This window comes from Podarcis bocagei, assembly GCF_964188305.1.
Source record: "Podarcis bocagei genome assembly, chromosome: 10".
Lineage (NCBI taxonomy): Eukaryota > Metazoa > Chordata > Lepidosauria > Squamata > Lacertidae > Podarcis > Podarcis bocagei.
The window spans coordinates 52364368-52383925 of NC_138135.1; the positions used below are offsets into that span (position 1 = coordinate 52364368).

Genomic DNA, 19558 nt, shown 5'->3' on the forward strand with positions numbered 1-19558 from the left:
CTTCCCCCATGACCTGGATCAGAACTCTGGAGGAAGCAGCTACAGGAAGAAACACATTTTTTTCTTTAGACATTTATACCCTAAAACAAAAAGCTTTAAAAAATGCTCAGCGTGCATTTCAACATCAAAAATTGTTAGCTGTGTGGCCTATGGTAGGAAGTTATTATGGTGGGTGTTACTACAGAGAAGGCTCCCACATATCCCATCAGCCATACTTAGCAGTGGGTCATGAAGTAGGGTGTCCTTTATTGATGGATGAAGTTTCAACTTCTTAACTCATATTCATTCTGTTATTGATTGCAGGCTCCAGTTCTTGCTTGTCAAAACATAAAGGTTGAAGAGTGAGAGAGAGGGCACCTGTATTGATGCTAAAATCTTAATCAGTTTACCTTAGTCTGCAGTTCTTCAAGAATAGTCATGAGATAAACAGCATTGTGCATGTGAACCTACACATCCACCTATCATTTAAGAAATTAGAGTTGAATTTAGGAGTGTTCTCTAAAAAGGTAGGGTAAGTTTAGAAAGATGACCCCAAATTGAAAATGTTTTAGAATAACTTCTTGTTAAGGGGAAACTGACAAGGCATTGCATTTTCTCCCAAGATAAGTTGGACTTGGCTCAAGGAGAATCGGCCTGTGTTTCCATTTTTCTTTTCTTGTACTCATGATTATTCCTACTGTTCTGAGTTTGGGGGAAGGGGAATAACCAGGCCAGCTTGGTAATGGTCCGCTAATTATGGATGTGGGTGGTGCTGTGGGTTAAACCACAGAGCCTAGGGTTGCTGATCAGAAGGTCGGCGGTTCGAACCCCCGCGACGGGGTGAGCTCCTGTTGTCCCAGCACCTGCCAACCTAGCAGTTCGAAAGTACAAAGTGCAAGTAGATAAATAGGTACCACTCCAGCGGGAAGGTAAACTGCATTTCTGTGCGCTGCTCTGGTTCGCCAGAAGCGGCTTAATCATACTGGCCACATGACCCGGAAGCTGTACGCTGGCTCCCTCAGCCAATAAAGTGAGATGAGCGCCGCAACCCCAGAGTCAACCGCGACTGGACCTAATGGACAGGGGTCCCTTTAACTTTATACCTTAAGATAGCAAAGGGAGTGGCTCTGTACCAGAGGACAAATGAGTGGGTTCAACTGTCTGTTAATTTGAAAGACAAAAGGCCAGAGCAGAGTTGAGTGGTGTGAGCTAGAAGCTGGATGCAAAACCTTCAGGCTGGAAAGGCAGAGTGAGAGAGAGCAAGGCCTGATTTCTGCTGGAATCCAAGGCTGTGGCTATAGGAGAAACAGGACCCTTTTGTGGTGTTAAGGTTTTGAACCCCTCCATTGTAGGCATAGGTTGTATATACATGTAAAGAAACCAAATATTCTAAAGACACCAGAGCCTCCACTGTGCCTCATTCTGAAGGAAACACAAACTCTCTGTCTGAGTGCCTGGAACCCCCTGGCATCTCATACTAGTCAGAGATTGGGGTGGCATGCAACCGTATGTTTAAGACAATCTGGTATCAGATACTATGCCCTGGTCCTATGCATTGAGAAATCATAGTTACAGGAAAGAAAATAAAATTCCTTGAATGTATGAGGGCCAAGAAATATAGACTTGCAGGTATAGGGCAGTATATAAATTTAATAAATAATAACTTTAAAAATATGATAAATTCAAGCAATGTGTGATATATATATTCTGTTGGAGTTGTAGGGTTGAAATCTGTGACATATTAGGAGGAATATAATCATTATCAATATTTTGCAGGTTGTATTTCCTAAGCAGAAATGAAGAATAAAAAGCAATGTATACAAAATGCTGAAGATGAAAAGCATGAAGACACAGAAGGTAGCTAATATTGGTTGGATATTCTGCTAAATCAGATAAGATAATAATAAAGTGGATCAACATATATCACTTCTTTTTAGCATCTTCCTACACCAACATTTCCAGATCTAATAGAGAAAATGTAAAGCATCCTTTGGTATTTCTGCTTTTGGCTGATTAGAGCAGTGTTTCCCAACCACTGTTCCGCGGCACACTAGTGTGCCGCGAGATGTTGCCTGGTGTGCCGCGAGATGTTGCCTGAAGGGAGGCGGGCGAGTCGGGCGGCGAGAGGCGGGGCAGCGGCGGCGAGGAGAGGCTGCCCAGCGCAGGGCTCTCGCTGCCTGGCTGCCTGCGAGCTCGGCGGGCAGCGCCTCCGTCCGCAGCGCCCGCCTCGTGGCTCTCATTCCCTGCCCCTGCCAAAGCTCACCCAGCCAAGCCGCGCTCTCCTTCCTGCCTCGCTTTGCTGCCTCCTCCCCCCCCCACCCCCAAAGCTTGGAGGTTCCCCAGCAAGGGGGAGGGGAAAAAATTAAAACTTACACTTTCGTGCGTCCCTCCCGGCGTGACGCTGCGCGCTGACGTCACGGGGCTGTAATGGTGGTGTGCCTCGAGATTTTTTTCATCAAACAAGTGTGCCTTTGCCCAAAAAAGGTTGGGAAACACTGGATTAGAGATAGTGCCTACAGTTCATGGTCACTTCAGAGGGGGCTTCTGAATAGGAGAATATTTGAAAATTGTTTGTAAGAGGTCCTTTGTTCTTCAGGACATGATGACTCCTGTTGATGTGGCAAACTTGCATTTGAAAGGGCTGATCCACATGGCCTGTTATTCTGGAATAACAACTCATTGAATCTCTTTTAACATCTGATTAATAATAATAATAATAATAATAATAATAATAATAATAATAATAATAATAATAATATCTTTATTGTCATTGCCCCCTTTGGGGACAACGAAATTACTTGACTGCTCCATAAAAACACCAATTAAACAATACAGTATAATACAGCAAGGGAGATTAGATAACTTTCAAAGTCCGGGCTTCCCATTCAGGGCCGAGATCGCTCTGGAGAATATTTGTTTTCCATATCTGACAAATTAAGCTGTTCTTACCCCTGTCCTTGACAAAGTGCTTGTGTTGTATGTTATTTTCTGATATGCAAAGGGTTGTAGAGTTGGTGCACTAAGAGACACACATTGAAGATCAAAACTGTGTTAAGGCAGGGATGGCTGACCTTTTTCATCCTGAAGATTGTGTTCAGAGTTGGCTAACCTGCAGTTCACATCTTGCATACATACACTCTTGCCATGCAGACATGCATGAAGCTGCACAGAATCCACCCACAGAGGCACTCATCATACATATAGATACATATACTGTACTGCACACTCGTTCCCCATCCTCTCAGCCTAGTTCTGTGGTGGGCCAATTTCTTCACTGTAAGGCTAGACTGCATGGAGAGGGTTAAACCTCTCAGCTCAGCACTGAGAAAGGTCAATTTCTCCACTGCAGTGCTGAGCTTAGGTGAGAAGTTTAAACCTCTCTACCTAAGTACTGGGATGGAGATTCACCACAGCTTTCCCTCTCATCTCAGTAGTTGAGATATTGCTTCATTGCAGGATTGGGCTGCGAGTAGAGGTTTAAATCTTTCCCAAATTCAACCTCTCCTCTCAGTTCCATGATGGAGAAGTTGCAGTGCTAAAGAGGGGCATGGCTTTCCCAGACCTGGGGGTCCACCTGCAGTAACTTTGTTGGGTGGGCTGGAATTGGCCTGTGAGCTTGCTACCCCTGATTTGAGGGGATGTTTCTGAAGCATCCAGGAATTTAATGCCTATGTAGAGGTGTGGTATCATCTCAAGACCACTGTTTATGATTTTTTGATATTATACATTTTGTCCCAAGTGAATTGTTATCTAGACACTTGCAGGCTAACCAGGAAAAGGTATTGTCTATTTGGCATTTGTTAGTTTTCAGTCGGTGTGGATTTTAATAGGGTTTTAAGAAATTATAAAGTCAACTTTATTTTTTAAAACTTGAAAAAAGGCCTAAAAGGTTTCATTTTAATCATAGGAAAATTATTGCACTGTTTTTGAGATAGCTATTTACAAAAAATAAAAAGATATTTGTACAAAATTGCACCTTACAATTTTATATGCATGTAGATCACATTGTTACCACAGTGATTTATAATTAACCTGTGAAACTAATTGACATATATGCAGTAGTGACTGCTGTCATAGTAACTTGTTTAAAAGCTTCAGTAATTCCATGTCGTGGATGGTTTGTAGTTGGCCACTACCAATAGTAGGCTGGAGCAGTTTTCATATTCACATATAAAGGCATACACACACACACCCTAAATCTTGACCTGACCTGCTCATGACCTGGTGGTTGGTAAGGACGAAATGTTGGGTAGAGGGCAGTATGATGATCACAATATTCAAAATTCAACATTTGCATTCTTGTTGGCTTCAGTCATACATAATGAGATAACTGCATTTCAGACCTAGCTGACAATATTGAGACATTTTACTGTCAGCTTACAAAGGATTTGAGAGTCAACTTTTTAGATCCACAAGTTTGAACAAAATTGCATATCAGCATGATGTGGCATATTATTTAAGTGGATATTACTACTACAGACTTCACAGAGCTTTTACATTTTATAACAGGTGAAGAGAAAGAAGAAAACTGCTCCTGTTCTTCTAGCTTTCTGTCTGAAGATGACAGGTGTCCAATCTGTCTAAACTGCCTGGCAGAGCAGGAGGTTGGTTTTCCTGAAAACTGCAGTCACATCTTCTGCATGACCTGCATCCTTAAATGGGCCGAAGTAAGTATAGGTGGTTCATGGGAAACTTGTAAACTGGCTACTTAAATGCTTAAAATCATTTTAAAGGGTAATATTTCTCCTTGGCAGCCTGGCAGCCAAAGAACAGTACTACTAGTTCCTCATATTCAAGTGACCTCGAAGGCACATGGCAACCTGCTTTTGAAATATGAGACGTTCAAAAGCAGTATATAATATAGCAAAAGGGCTTGATGTTTAAAGGATTTTTTTTTTAAAAAAAACCAGCTGGCATGCCTAAATCAGCTCTTTGCGAGTTATGGCCCAAATGTAACTCGTTTCACATTTCAGCGAAGTACTCGCATCACCACATTTGGTAAATGCTTAGATAGTGGCCTTTGTTTGTTGGAAGTTAATGTTGTGAGTTCTTGATAAATGGTTTGTCCATTTGTCTTCCCAAACTCTATAGGTAATTATTGTGTCTCCTTTCCTACTGCTGTTGCTTTCCCGGGAAATCTGCTAAATGATGATCCCATAGTACTGACCTATTTTCTTGCAACTTTGTAATATTGTGCTTTGTTACTGTAGACTTCTTTCTTTGCCCGTGTAGCTATGCTTATGCAATATAACATTGTTGCTTTCAGCATCTTGCTTGTTGTGATGAACAACCCAGATTGAGAGAACTTCATAAGGACCTAAAGTCTTATACACATCATATGCAATATTGTAACTGATGCTTATCCAGCTTCTTAGAAACCTTTTTGGAGAACTACTTTTTCTAGGCATCTTTTATTGCTGTGATCACTTATCGCTGTGGCAGATATTATAAACCCCAGAATTTAATTGCATACTCTTCATGTCCTACTCTAATCAGTAGGACAAAATGTTTCTAAAAGTCAGTAATTGTTTTCTATGTTCATGGCATTCCTTCAAGTATTTGAAGCTAATTATCCAGAATTGTGGTCATGATAAAATGTTTAGTCCCTCTGCTTTAGAGACACAAGCCAACAGGACTCAGCGGTAGAAAAACAGTGTGGCAAGCAAAGCCCATGCCAGTAGATATTGCACTTATGCACAGGTTGATCTTGCTTAATGAGCAGAATGTGTGACTGGAACCAGGTGGGTTGAGAGGAGTGCTCAGATCTTGCAGTCAGTCTGCATGTCAATACCTGGAAGGGTCTTGTAGGTTGGTTGTAGAAGTTCTTCGTAGTTACTGGATCCGAGTCACTGCAATGTGGCAGTCTGTGGCCCTTCCCACTCATCAGGAGGGAATGATATGAATATGGCTGCAGTAAGGACAGTATGGAGTCCGAATTCAGTTTCTATTGTTCCCCTACTTCCACCACTCTTTGGAGACCTGGGTTTTACTACTGCACCACTCTGCCTCCACCATGTGACTTCCTGGTTGTTTGCTATCTATCTAAAGTGCAAGATCACACCTTTATTTTATCACCTGTAGGATTTCCATCACACACACCTGAAATATCCAACATGTCTGCTTTCCCAATTCCTTTTATATCTCTGTTGTCATCATTTAATTCCAAACAATTCATTTATTCACCTTTTACCATCCACACACCAATATGCATGCACACACACAGGTGTCACATTTGTGTTCCTAGAAGGAACGGCTATTATTTCTAAAATATACTTAAAAATAAAATTACTGTTGATTTGCAACCCAACAGATCAGCTTGCCCTTGCTGATTCATCAACTAATGCTTTGATTTATTTATTGAGCCAATTAGCATCTGGCACCTTAAGTTAATTGAAAATAACAGATTCCAGAGGAATATGCATGCAGGTTGGTTTGAATCAAGAGATTCAAAAACTGGACAGACGATACAGTTGTTCCCTTTTTTGAGAGAGAGAGAAAAAAACTATTTCTAATGTTATAAAATAGTGAGATGTGAACAAAATCTTCTTTCAGACCAGAGCGTCATGCCCAGTTGACCGCAAACAGTTCCAAGCTGTATATAAACTTAATGCGTTAGAAGACTGCATAAAGGCAAGTTCCAATGTTTATTTAATTTATATTTTGTGTTTAGAAAATTACCATCAGAATAAATTAGCCTTTTGTTCTTCAAAGATCTGAATAATTATTTGGTCACTAAGGCAGGTTGGATGCTGTTAATGGCATGTTCTAACTTTGACTAAAAAACATTTGTTTAAAGCATTTAACCCTGATAGAAGGAGTCCTTCTCTTTGTGGAAGTTGAAGTCTATTTCCAACCCATTTTTTATATACTTCACAATTATTTCTCAGTGTTGGTAAAATCATACCATTTAGCGCTCAAATGATTTCTTATTTTATTTGTTGGCAAGCTGTAATTCCCAGCACATCTCAAAAAGTTCTAGTGTTTAACTGTGATTCATTTGCAAAGGAGATGCTGATTGCTCTTTTCGATTAATTACAGATTTGGGCAAGGGGAGAGATTGGTCTCTCTGTTTTGTCTTTGCAGAAGGTAAAAGCAGTGTAATACTTCAGCTGCTTCTGCAAACATAAGCAAGACCCCATTCTCCCGAGTCTTCTGCCATTTGCAGAAGAGGTGGAGAGGGAGAGGAAAAGAGAAACACACAGTATTTTTTTATTCAACCTAGGCTTCCCTCTTACTCCATACTCCTGCTTCTCTAAAACCCCATAAAGGTGTTGTTATCAGGATTCTTCCAAATACATGATTTCTGGGAAGTAAACAATGTCTAAATTTTAGGACCCATGTTTATTTAATAATAAAAGGCTAAAATCATATTTGCTCCAAAATGATAAACTAGGAAGACATTAGGAGTGAAATCCAGGGCTGTCATGCCATGCACAGAATGGCTTTTGATTTAGCAGAGATGATCACTAACAATGATAAACTCTGCTGTCCTACTGTATTTCCCTATGCTCCTGAAAATCCGTTATAGAAGTTTAGGGGACCCTTTAAAACTTTGTGGATAGTGGTGTGGGCAGCTGCAATGTGAATGGGAAACTGGAAAAAATACCCTTCCTTCTTACATTAGCAGATTCCTCCACAGTCAAAAGCTGTTTTCTGAGCAGGATGGCAACAGCAGATTTCACCCTGATAATTCAATCAATATCTTGGGAACACTTTCATGCGGCAAGTAATGAGGACCGTATGAAGAGCCAGTGTGGTGTACTGGTTAAGAGCGGTAGATTCGTAATCTGGGGAACCAGGTTTGCATCTCCGTTCCTCCAGATGCAGCTGCTGGGTGACCTTGGGCTAGTCATACTTCTCTGAAGTCTCTCAGCCCCATTCACCTCACAGAGTGTTTGTTGTGGGGGAGGAAGGGAAAGGAGAATGTTAGCTGCTTTGAGACTCCTTTGGGTAGTGATAAAGCGGGATATCAAATCCAAGCTCCTCTTCTTCTTCAATTGTCTAGTAGCTTATAAGAAAAGTTTTACTGGACTTTTTTATGTTTTCAGAAAACACCAAGACAGATTTTTAGGTTTTTTACTGGTAACTCTACCCAAGTGTGTGCTATTGAGCAAGCTTCTGCTTTGTCTCTTTTCCTAGAATGAGAATATCTTGACCCAGAGTTCCTTTAGAACAAATCAGTGTGATGCTATAAATCAGAATTGGCAGTTTTATATCGTGTATTAAGTGAATAATGCTGTAGCCTGAATCACATAACTACTAGGTTGTAAATATTAGAGAAAATGATTTGGGAAATTGCAGTACTAATTTTAACATTCCTTACAGGTTCAAATAAAGGAACAAGTAAGCAAAAAAGATGACCTACTTAGCTGTAATGAGGGCAAGTATTGCCCTGCAAATATGAAAAACTGTACAAGGTTAGTAATGAACCTTTCCTTTACTGTTGATGTCATGTCTAGTTCGTTCATAAACATTGATTAGATGTGTTTCAGATTGATAAGGATGATACCAATAAGTAATACTCTGAGTACTCGCATAGAGATCAAAAGACTTGCTATTTAAGTTTGTTAATTTGTGCTGGGTTAAGAGTATGACTAAAGTTGAATATGATATGACCCTAAATACATAGGCAATATTTAAGACAATTTGCCGAGAAAGGAGCCATTAAATGGCATAGGTTGCTGTCACCCTTTACCAGGATTAATCTTCATATTCTTTGGAGATAAGCAACAGTTTGTTGCTGTACATTTAAGTGTCCAGAGTATCATAGAAGTTTCATTCTTTAGATCTTGGATGTTAAAGATCTTTAGGGTATTTATAGAGTTCATTCCTTTAGGGGACCTTGGTCCATCATTAGCACACACTAAATTGCTTGGCATATAACTGTTTTGTATGTGTTTGCAGAAAACATGAAAATGCAGGGAAAGTGCATTTAACAGCAATCTCCTGTAAAGGCTGGAACCAAAAACACAGTAAGTTTGTTTTTGTTTCTGTGTCACTAACTTGGCTTCCCTTTGAAATTTCAAAACCACATGTTGCTAGTGCTTTGGATGTATTTGATATGCTTCTATCAAATTAATGGTTTCTAAGCTAATTTCAGCAGAGCAGAGAAGTCGTGCGATGTTATGGGAGATAGGAAACTGCAATAAATCAAATCTAGGCTCCAATCAAAAGAACCTCAGGGGTTCTGATGCTCACTCGTCCAGTATGCCAGTGTTGAGGGGACTGTGTACTATACAGGACTTTTAAAGAGAATTGGCAAACCTTTCCATGCACAAAGAGGTCCTGCTCACATATACACAGACGCACTTAATAAGGTCTGAGCTTAGTAAATAGCGACAAATCAACCAAATAGCTTATTGTGTATTAGCAAGTTTTTAAACTGTGCATTTTTCCTTTGAAGCTCTGTCTCACACCCCCAGCATTTGGGGAACAATTTCTGTGGTCCAGAGCATTCTTTTCATATGATGTTTCCAGAGAACTTCGGTGTGCATGGAAGTGGCCTCTGCTTCCTAACCACAAACCGTACTTCTCATGTTGGCCCTTAGCTCTTTCGCTGACCCTATCAGAAAAGAGTCATTCCTCCTAATTGTCAACTAGTAGTCCAGACATAGAATCATAGAGTTGGAAGAGACCACAAGGGCCATCGAGTCCAACCCCCTGCCAAGCAGGAAACACCATCAGAGCACTCCTGACATATGGTTGTCAAGCCTCTGCTTAAAGACCTCCAAAGAAGGAGACTCCACCACACTCCTTGGCAGCAAATTCCACTGTCGAACAGCTCTTACTGTCAGGAAGTTCTTCCTAATGTTTAGGTGGAATCTTCTTTCTTGTAGTTTGGATCCATTGCTCCGTGTCCGCTTCTCTGGAGCAGCAGAAAACAACCTTTCTCCCTCCTCTATGTGACATCCTTTTATATATTTGAACATGGCTATCGTATCACCCCTTAACCTCCTCTTCTCCAGGCTAAACATGCCCAGCTCCCTTAGCCGTTCCTCATAAGGCATCGTTTCCAGGCCTTTGGCCATTTTGGTTGCCCTCCTCTGGACACGTTCCAGTTTGTCAGTGTCCTTCTTGAACTGTGGTGCCCAGAACTGGACACAGTACTCCAGGTGAGGTCTGACCATAGGGGTGCTTAGATATGTAGCAAGTCACTAATTCTAGGCAAAATAACCAGGATAGGCTTGACAAAAACAGAGTCCAGTGGCACTGTAAAAGCTTAAAGAATTCTAGCATCATCTTGTATACATGAGATGTGTCAGCAGGAGAATAGTGTGAGCTGAATGTACCTCTGGGTGTACTGAAATAGTTACATAGTTGGCTGGTTTGTAGTCTGTGTTGTGAAATTATATAAAGAATAGACAGATACTGTATCTTATGTGTCGCACTGATTAGCTTGGGTATATGCTAGTAATTTTCTAATCTGAGTGTGTTTTTCTTCCAAAGGGCTTTTGCAGTAGTAAAATGTTTGTGAAATTCTTACGTTTAAAATGAAATTTAATCTACGTCTAATTGCCTTAATGCTAACGATTATCAGATTAAAGTGAGATTGTGCATTTTTAATCATTATAAAGGTTCTTCAAACAAAGAAGAAGATAAAAGTTCTATTTCTATGAAGAAAAATAAGGTTTGTTCAATTACTTTTATGTTTAAAGGACTAAAAGTTACTGAATACATTTTTGTTTAAGGCGGCTTTTCCTCAAGTTTGTGCAATGACAGTACAAACTGGGAGTCTCCAGAGTCTTAGGCAGAGATCTTTCCCATCACCTGCTACCTAACCTTTTAAAGTCTGTGCCGAGATAATTTGTTTGAGGTGCTTAATTACAATGGGGGGGAAAATTAAGGACTTTCTAAATGCAAAGTGTCTCCTCTACTTCTGAGTCCTTCCCTGCCACGCAATCCTAGTTTGTAGACCTAGCAGTGAAAGTGAGTTTCAAGACCTTGTGAAATGTGTTGCATAAATATATTTCTGCCCGTGTCTCAGTGCAGTTTAGATGGTTTCTGCAGTTATATGACTAGAATATAAATCTTCTTTCAAATGTTCTTACTTCTGGAACACTTTTTTGTTTTATGAATATTGGATGCAGAGGTTACCACAGTGTTTTACATTTAAAACTTTATTTTGTAGCCCAGAAGACAAACCTGCTCAAGCAGATTTCTCAGAAGTAACTTTTGTGGTAGATTTTCTTCTAATAGTAGCTTCAATGGAGAATCTCCTAATTACCAAAATGAATGGTCAGTATTGAATCTATTGTTCACAAAGACTATTGTAATACTGTAAAATGTTAATATGACTCATCTGACTTCCTGGGAAAATGGTAGATCTAGATTAACTTTTCCCCCTCACATATAAAACCACTGTAGTAGGATCTACTCCAGCAAAAAAAGAGAAATATGTAATTGAGCCCTTTGCAAATATTCTAGAGCAATTTTTAAAATCTGAACGTCCGTCTCTGTGTAGGGTTTAAATGGCTTTTGTATCTGTTCTTCTTGGAACGTAGAGCCTACAGTGAGTTAGAGCTTTTGTTCCATCTCATTCAGCATTGTCAACCCTGATTGGTAGTGTCTCTCCAAGGTTGCAGTTCTTCCTGGCCTCTAGATACCAGGGATTGAACCTGGGACCTTTGACATGTAAAGCATGATCGCTACCACTGAGCTTACGGCCCTTCCTCTCCTAATGTGCTATAAGTTGTAAAGAAATAGCTTGATGAGTTCTGGAGCTTTAAGAAATCTTGCATGTGTGCCTCAAATCTGCTGTTTTTAGAATATGAGTGGGTAACTTCTTCTCCATTGTCGTGTAGTGTTTCAGCTTTGTGTATGAGCTGAGACCCAATTCAAATATTACATCTCCCTTGAGCACTTTAGGTGACCTAAGGAAGCCAGTGGCTGTGTTTTGTCATAATGCTAAACCATTGGATTGGATTGTATATCAGACTAGGGGTTGTATGCTGCCTCTTCCCTCCCTTACGGTGTGGCAGCAAGGACAAGATAGGAAGCTTCTGATTTAAGAGTGACTGCAGTTCAGTGTGTTTGAGACCTAAGCAGTAGTTAATCTTATCTGTGGTCATTTGAAACAAGCCAGCTTCATGTACTATGGTTAAAATGGACTTAATGAATGGGCTTGTTTTAATGGACTATAGTTAAGATTAACTGCATTTTGTCTGGGGTTTAGATATTGCAACAAGCTGCATTTTATTTAAAATGGAAACAGAAACTTCTGAAGTCTTCCTTACCGCTATGCCAGAGCAGGAGATGGGTGGTGGCAGGCTGGAGGAAGGCAGCATATGAGCCTTCAGATAGATCAGTTTGCCCTTGTACTGTTCAACTCTCCTGCAGTTTTCTTTATCTGAATGAGACCAGTATCTGTACCTCAACCCATTCATCTGCTGCATAAGGATAATATTGACCCACCCACTTTGTGAGACTATTAAGCGTTATTGAGAATTAATATAAAGTGTACATGTATGTCAATTATCATTTTCAATTCTGGAAATAAGTGCACATTTGTATCTTAAATCTATCTGCCACCTTGTTAAGCTGCACATCAAGGCCCTAAAATTTATTTCAAATTTATGTTCCAGTATAGAGATCAGCAAAATTGACACAATGATCGGGCATAAGAGAAGAGAGATGGAGTTGTCATGTTCTGTACTAGCTAGTATGGCAAGGTAAAGCAACCAACTGGTTAAGAACTGTTTTGTTTTGTTTTTAAATGCACTTTGTCACTAGTGAAGCTACAGTCACAATATCTAAAGAACAATAACAACTGGGTTAAGATAAACATTCAATAATATTTGAAATTGTGTGGGTTTTTTATTTACATATGACTGCACAAAATAAAATACTTATATTTTATGTTGTGAACTGCCCTGTGATCTTCGGATGAAAGGCGGTAAACAAATTTAATATATAATTATAATTATATTAAAATGTGCTTTGCTATATAATAGTTTGGTTCTGTCTGCTATTCTGAATCATTAGAACCTCAGTTAAGTAAGGGGTTTGTCTGGTTTCTTGTTTTGCATTCAAAATGCTTAAAACTTAGGATCAACATATTGCTCGTAATAAGAGGAATGCAGTAATAAGAGTGTTTTTGCACTTAAGTCTAGTTATATTTTTTGATTTGTAATGCATAAACTTAACATTAAGGAATATTTGGGACAATGATACTTACAGGCAAATTCATAATCCAGGTGATTAAAAAGCTAGTAATATACATATAGATTTCATTTTGGAAAGCCAAAGCATTTTCTTTTTTCCTATTCCACTTCAGACCTTTTAGAGGAGTCTAAATTATCTAAGCCCAAAAGGACTTTGGCCAAGATAACAAACTTTAAATCCAAGAAGGGAGTCTCAATCCTTCATGTGCTTTTCATTACTATTTATCCAGTGGATACAATGTGTTTCTATATGGCCTTATGTGAGATTCCCCATCACCCCCAGTAGGATTCTTCCTGTAACTCTTGTTTTTATGTGGGTTAACTTTTACAGAATACCTTCCATGGGCTGTGAAACAGAGATGACAACCTGCTGTCTGGTTTCCACTGCTGTAGTGGGAACTCTTTTTTTGAGAAGTTCTTCGCCTTTGGAAAACTTTGGTAATTTTTTTTTGTAAGTTTTATTTATAGTTCATATAAAGCAACATTTTCATTAATTCCTCCAACTATATTATGTGATTTTCCCTATTTAAATATACATTTTAAGAGTTAATTGTCACATTGGTGCGAAGTAAAACACAAAATAATTTGAAATGTCTAAAGAATGTTCAGATGTAAAGTTGGTTTTTTAACATAATATGGGAGGTGGCTAAGGTAGAATGTGCAGGCCCTAATTTCTTCTCTTATTTTCTCTCTCTACCATGCCCCAGGTTATAGAAATTATTTCACAGGAGGTTATAACATTTCCATGCAGATAGGCTAGGGCTGAACAGATCCTAAATTAACTTATTCTAAGCATGCCTATAAAATCTAGTCTTTTTGAGGTTATCCTGCTGAACAAATAGATACTTGCAGTTCAGAGGGACTTGAGCTATCTAGTTCTTTTCAATAGATGTATAGATTTCTGTTTATTTTACTATCTTAAACAGAATTCCTGCTTCATAAAACATTTTCCCTACTAGGAATATACAGAATACATATCTGTGCGTTGCACATATGTGCACACAGAAAGAAAGGAGATAAGTTATTTTGAGGAATCATAAGTTCTTTTGAGGTAGTGTGTCTGTACAGTGTTCCTCAGTCTATCCCACTTCTGCCTGTTTATAGTGATTCTATGAACCAGAATAGGAATATAGGATTTAGGGATGACGCAAATTGATGAGTGATTCTGCACATATTTGAGCTTCATTCTATTTAAGGGTGGGGACCTGAGAGTTAATGGCTTCATAGAAGAAGCCCATTTTATTTTAGGCTTTAAAGAATGAGGCAGAAATGGGACAGTGAGCATTTGGGGTGAGGATACAAGGGCAAAAAGGGAGAATAGATTTCTAAGGGAGTAGAGACCCCTTCACACCTGAAGCACATTAATACCAGGGGCAATGCTGCTGGCTCCAGCTCCTGCCATGCACATGTTGGCATAGGCTTAGCTGTAGCGATCACATAGCAGATGGGTCTTTGCCAATGCATGGATGTACAGGTATGGACAAACTGCAAGCTTGGAGTGATTCATGTGTGAAGATTGCTCAGATAGTGAGCAGCAGCCAAGCCAGTGTTCTTGGTGCTTTGTATATAAAGTAGGCTAATTTAGAAATTTGATCTGAGTTAATTTATTTGAAAGAATAAACTATAAAATAAGACATAACAGGCAAATTGATTCTTGATGAAATGGCAGTAGCCCCAGAATAAAGAAAAAGCCTAGCCAAAGAGGCAAATACTGAATTAAATGTGGACATTTCTAAAATTGAGTAATGTTTGCATTCACCTTACCTCAGTACATTAAACATTCTTTCCTCCTCTTCCTTTAATATATATATATTAGAGTCTTCAGAAAAGGGGCATGTTGTTACATATGTCCAGGAAGGAGAAGAGAAAAAACAAACTTCTGGTGCAGCTGGCACAAGAGGAACAAGAAGGAAGGTTTCAGATACTACACCTAGAAGAAGATCTGCCCGGAATGCTAAAACTGAAACCTCAAGTCAGTCTCAGAGTTCACCAAAATCCAGCAATTCTGGATGTGAGGCCAGTGGCGATGGTAGCTCATTTATGAATGCTGCTACTGCAGAATCTGAGAAACTACCTCCAAAGCGGAAGGCTAAAAGAGGAGCTAAGCAGAAGGAACCTGTGGTCAAAAAGAAGCTCAGAAGTTCTGGACGTTATGGAAAACCATCTAGTGACCTATTAGACGATGAATCTGAGACAGAGGTAACAACAGTACTAGATAAAAGCAATCTATCCGACAGTGAAAATACTGCCACTGACCTGAGTCACAAAAATGATGTAGAAACAGAGTCTGCTAATGGCTTGGAAAATTCCAAGGACTGTGTGACATGTCAGGAAGATCCTACAGGAGATGCTGGTGAAGGGCAGGCAACTTTAGACACTGGTTCCTGTATTCAGGATCCTCCTTTGCTCACCCTAGAGGGAGACACTGAAAAATGTGAAGTAAAGGAAGAAACTGAGTTTGAAAATAATGGATGTCCTGCTGCTGAAGAAGTAGATACCTACCTACCTTCTAGAGAAGATACCTGCAATGATACAGGAGCACTTACTCATGAGCCTCAGGAATTAGGCAGTCCTATGAATGAATTGCCGGAGAAATTGGAACCCATGGCAACAGCAGATCAGCCTTTGGACAGTCCCGGGAATGAAATCCTGGAGAAAGTCGAAAGTGTGGCAATATCAGATGATATGTTGGCTGATCCTGAAAATGAGTTGCTAGGTGCAACCGAATCTGTGGCAATAGAAGATGAGCCAGCGCCTGATCCTAGAAATGAATTCCTGGGAGACCTTGAACCTTTGTCTGTAGCAGATGAGCCTGTGCCTAGTCCAAGAAATGAATTGTTTGGTGAGTCAGAATCTGTAGCAATAGTAGATGAGATGTTGGAGAGGCATGAAAAGGAAATGCCCGAGAAGACATTAGCTCCTCATTCTTCTGAGGATAAATCACCAGAAGAAATAGGATTTGAGGCAATAGTCAAGGAGCCGTTGGAAAATACCACAAGCACATTACAGCAGCTTCCAGTGCCATTGGAAATGGAAGGTATGGACACTGTAGAAAAAGAAGTCTGTGTACCCACAGAGAATGAAAAAGATAATGATTTATTAATTACAATTTCTTCAGAGAATACATTCAATCAGGTTTTAGAAGAGACTAGAGGAGATTCTAGAACCAGTTCATCACCTAAGTTGGAAGACCTTAAACTTTTTAGCGAAGACAATAATGAGATAGTAGCTATGGAGTGTGACTCATTTAGCAGTGACCAGAATGAATCTCGGATAGACCAGCCACTAATGAGTGGTAGTGTAGAGCAAGAAGCAAGCTCCTTTCCCCATGAAACTGAAAACTCAGTATCCCTTTCGAGCTCTTCTAACAAGAAAGAAGAAACAGAATGCTCCACAGAACTTAAAAAAGATAAAAAGACTAGGACTAGAAGATCAAGATTTCATTCTCCATCAACAACTTGGTCACCAGCCAAAAGAGAGGGGAAAAGATCTCAGTCTCCATCTCCCAAGAGGGAGATTGTGGCTGAAAGCAGGATGTCTCGATCTCCTAAAAGGGATGTTTCCAAAGAAGGGCGAAGATCTCTATCACAGTCTCCGAAACGAGATCCTCCAAGAGAAGAGAAGAGATCCCCATCCTGTTCTCCTAAAAGAGAAACTCTGAAGGAAGGGAAAAGATCTATGTCCCAGTCTCCAAAGAGGGATCTTACGAGAGAAGGGAAGAGGTCACCGTCGTCTTCTCCAAAAAGGGATTCTCTCAGGGAAGGAAGGCGATCTTCTCGGACACGAGCTAAGGAATCCTCTCCAAGGCACAAATGCCGATCTCAGAGTAGGGATAGAGATAGTGAAAAAGATGGGCAAAGAAGAGATCATGAAAGAGATAAGAGTAGGAGGAGATATTCACAATCACGATCAAGGTCTCGATCTAGGTCAAGATCGAGGACAAGAAGCAAAGGCCCTTCATTCCCTAGAAATGAGAGGGATGGCTATTCACCTCCCAGGTGGAAAGAGCGGTGGACAAATGATAGCTGGAGAAGTCCCAGAGGAAATGACAGATATAAAAGAAATGAGCAAGAGAAGCAGACAGAGGGCATGAAAAGAGAGAGGGACAGTTCAAGCAAAGATGCTGACAAGCAATCTTATTCTGACCAGTATAGGAAAGATTATCCAGACTGGGTTATGGAAAGGATAAATTCTGTTCCCGAAACAAGGAACAGAGAGAGGGACAATTTTAAAAGTCAACCATGGGATGAAAATAGGCAAAATGATTCAGGGCCTCCATGGAACAGAAGCTTTGGATCAGGTTGGAATTCAAATCGCAGCAGAGGTGGCCGTGGCAGAGGTGGCCGTGGCAGAGGCGGCTTTACGTATGGAGACCAGAGTGAAAACCGCTGGCAAACTAAGAAGCCACACTCGGGGAATGCAAATAGTTCCGGAATTGAAAGTTCAAGGTTTCCAGAGCACCAACCATACAAACGTAAGATGGAGCAAGACTTCTCTTTCGATACACCTGCTGATAGGTCTGGGTGGACTTCTGCATCAAGCTGGGCTGTGAGGAAGACTTTACCAGCAGACGTACAGAATTATTATTCCAGAAGAGGAAGAAATTCGTCAAGCCCACAGTCTGCGTGGACAAAGCCAGAAGAAGTAGCACCTGAGCAAGGTATTTATTTCCCCCCTATTAACGCATAAATCACTGGTTTGGGATAGAGTGGGCAGACAGTCCCTCTTTTTTAAAAAAATATATTCTAAAAATTCTAGACAGGGGATGGTTAACTTTAGCTTCTGTGCAACCGTCCCAACTTAAATAATCACAGCCTTGCTCAAATGGCAAAGCCTTCAAAATGGGGTATGTTCCACTTTCCTGTTCACCCACTATAGCACACATGCTTCTCATTTAATGTTGAGTAAAAGTTTGGTTTTTTTGGTGCCCTTAAAGCTTCAGTACATCTATTCAAAAATTTCTGGTAAAATATTATAACTATTTGTGCTGTACAGTGGATAATAATGTAGCTAGAATGTATCTGCTCAGTACAGCTCTGTGGAAAAGTATTTATGTGGCGCACAAAATAATAATTTTAAGAGAACCCTTTATTGTATGTTAAGTGAATGTCTATGAGGATTGTATTTGACATACCAGATATCCCTCCATAACTGTTTAGCAAAGTAAACAATGGATTGGATCCTAATATCTCGAGAGTGCTGTTCCACTCATCAAAAGGATGCTCCTGAAAATCAGTGAGAGATGATTTTTCACTGATTGACCTTCCCTTTAGCCCCCTCTGCTTTCTTTTCCTGAAAACTGCTCTAGAGGGCTAGAGAGCTTCTGGAACAGTATGCTAGGTGGCATTGGACTTAGATCCATTCCACTCTGTAGTCCCATATTTTAGCCTACATTGCAGAGACAGCAAAACAAGAGCATATAAAATAACAAGACCATACTACCACGTGTGCTCTTTTTGGGGAGATAGAGAGAAATCTGGGTTCCAGATTTAAGATGATATTAGATACCATGTATTGACTGCACTGCATGCCCTCCACTGTGCTCTGTTTTTTGTAATGCTTTATGGAACTACATGTTTTCAAAATGTCTTTCCCCCGTCTGATAGATCCAAACTTCAAAGACCAAGCCAGCCAACAAGGCGAAAGTTCTCAACTACCCATAAACGTGCTGCAGCCACAGATGAATGTAATGACACCCGTAAATACGCAACATCAGTCGATGAATATCTTCCCATATCCAATGAGCGTCCCTGGTCCTATTGTGAACATTCAGCACAATCCATTTAGCCTTCCTCCACCGGTGCCCATGCATCTTCATACAGGAGTGCCTCTTGTGCAGGTAGCAGCTTCAGCCAATGTGTCTCAGGGACCACCTCCACCACCACCACCTCCACCACCATCCCAGCAAGTTAACTATATTGCTTCCCAACTGGATGGAAAGCCATTGCAGGTATATCCTTTGGTTGTAAAAAAATAAATAAATAAATAAATGTAGTTTTAAAACTGACTTTTGGAATAGGGTTCAGTTCTTGTTTTATGTAAATATTATGCATTTGGCTGGAAGTTTTCTTTAAACAATTCAATGCTGCAATTAGATTGACTCAGAAGTCCATTGGGCAGGGGGGGAAATTGGCTTGAATCGTTCTTTAGGAAGTCCATGGAAGGAAAATAACCTGCCCCCTCTTTCACCCTGTACACCATCCACAATTGTTCAGGATGGCCCCCACCTTAAGCCATAAAATATCCCCAGTTAACACTTATCCTTTGTTAGTTAACATTTCTCTTCCGTCATTCTAATGCGGAAAGTATTGCTTTACACATTATTTATACAAAAGGAAGAGAGGAGGAAGAGGAGCTTCAGTTTTTGGCCCTGTTTGTGCATACTGTTGTGTGGCTGTCATGCCATGTGATACGCATCT

At 40.2% G+C, this 19558-nt stretch overlaps 1 protein-coding gene across 3 annotated transcripts in view; it reads left to right on the plus strand.

Moving 5' to 3' along the window:
* The window catches only part of SCAF11 (SR-related CTD associated factor 11), a 32144-nt gene that overhangs the window by 3597 nt on the left and 8989 nt on the right, over positions 1–19558 (plus strand). For all 3 annotated transcript variants that reach the window (XM_081211411.1, XM_081211409.1, XM_081211410.1), the window contains exons 2-12: positions 1756–1836; positions 4489–4646; positions 6532–6609; positions 8305–8396; positions 8884–8951; positions 10554–10606; positions 11108–11214; positions 12561–12647; positions 13471–13577; positions 14956–17799; positions 18746–19089. In XM_081211411.1, coding sequence (XP_081067537.1) covers positions 1776–1836; positions 4489–4646; positions 6532–6609; positions 8305–8396; positions 8884–8951; positions 10554–10606; positions 11108–11214; positions 12561–12647; positions 13471–13577; positions 14956–17799; positions 18746–19089 — 3999 coding nt within the window. In that variant the 5' untranslated portion in view covers positions 1756–1775. The remainder of the gene's footprint in view (positions 1–1755; positions 1837–4488; positions 4647–6531; positions 6610–8304; positions 8397–8883; positions 8952–10553; positions 10607–11107; positions 11215–12560; positions 12648–13470; positions 13578–14955; positions 17800–18745; positions 19090–19558) is intronic.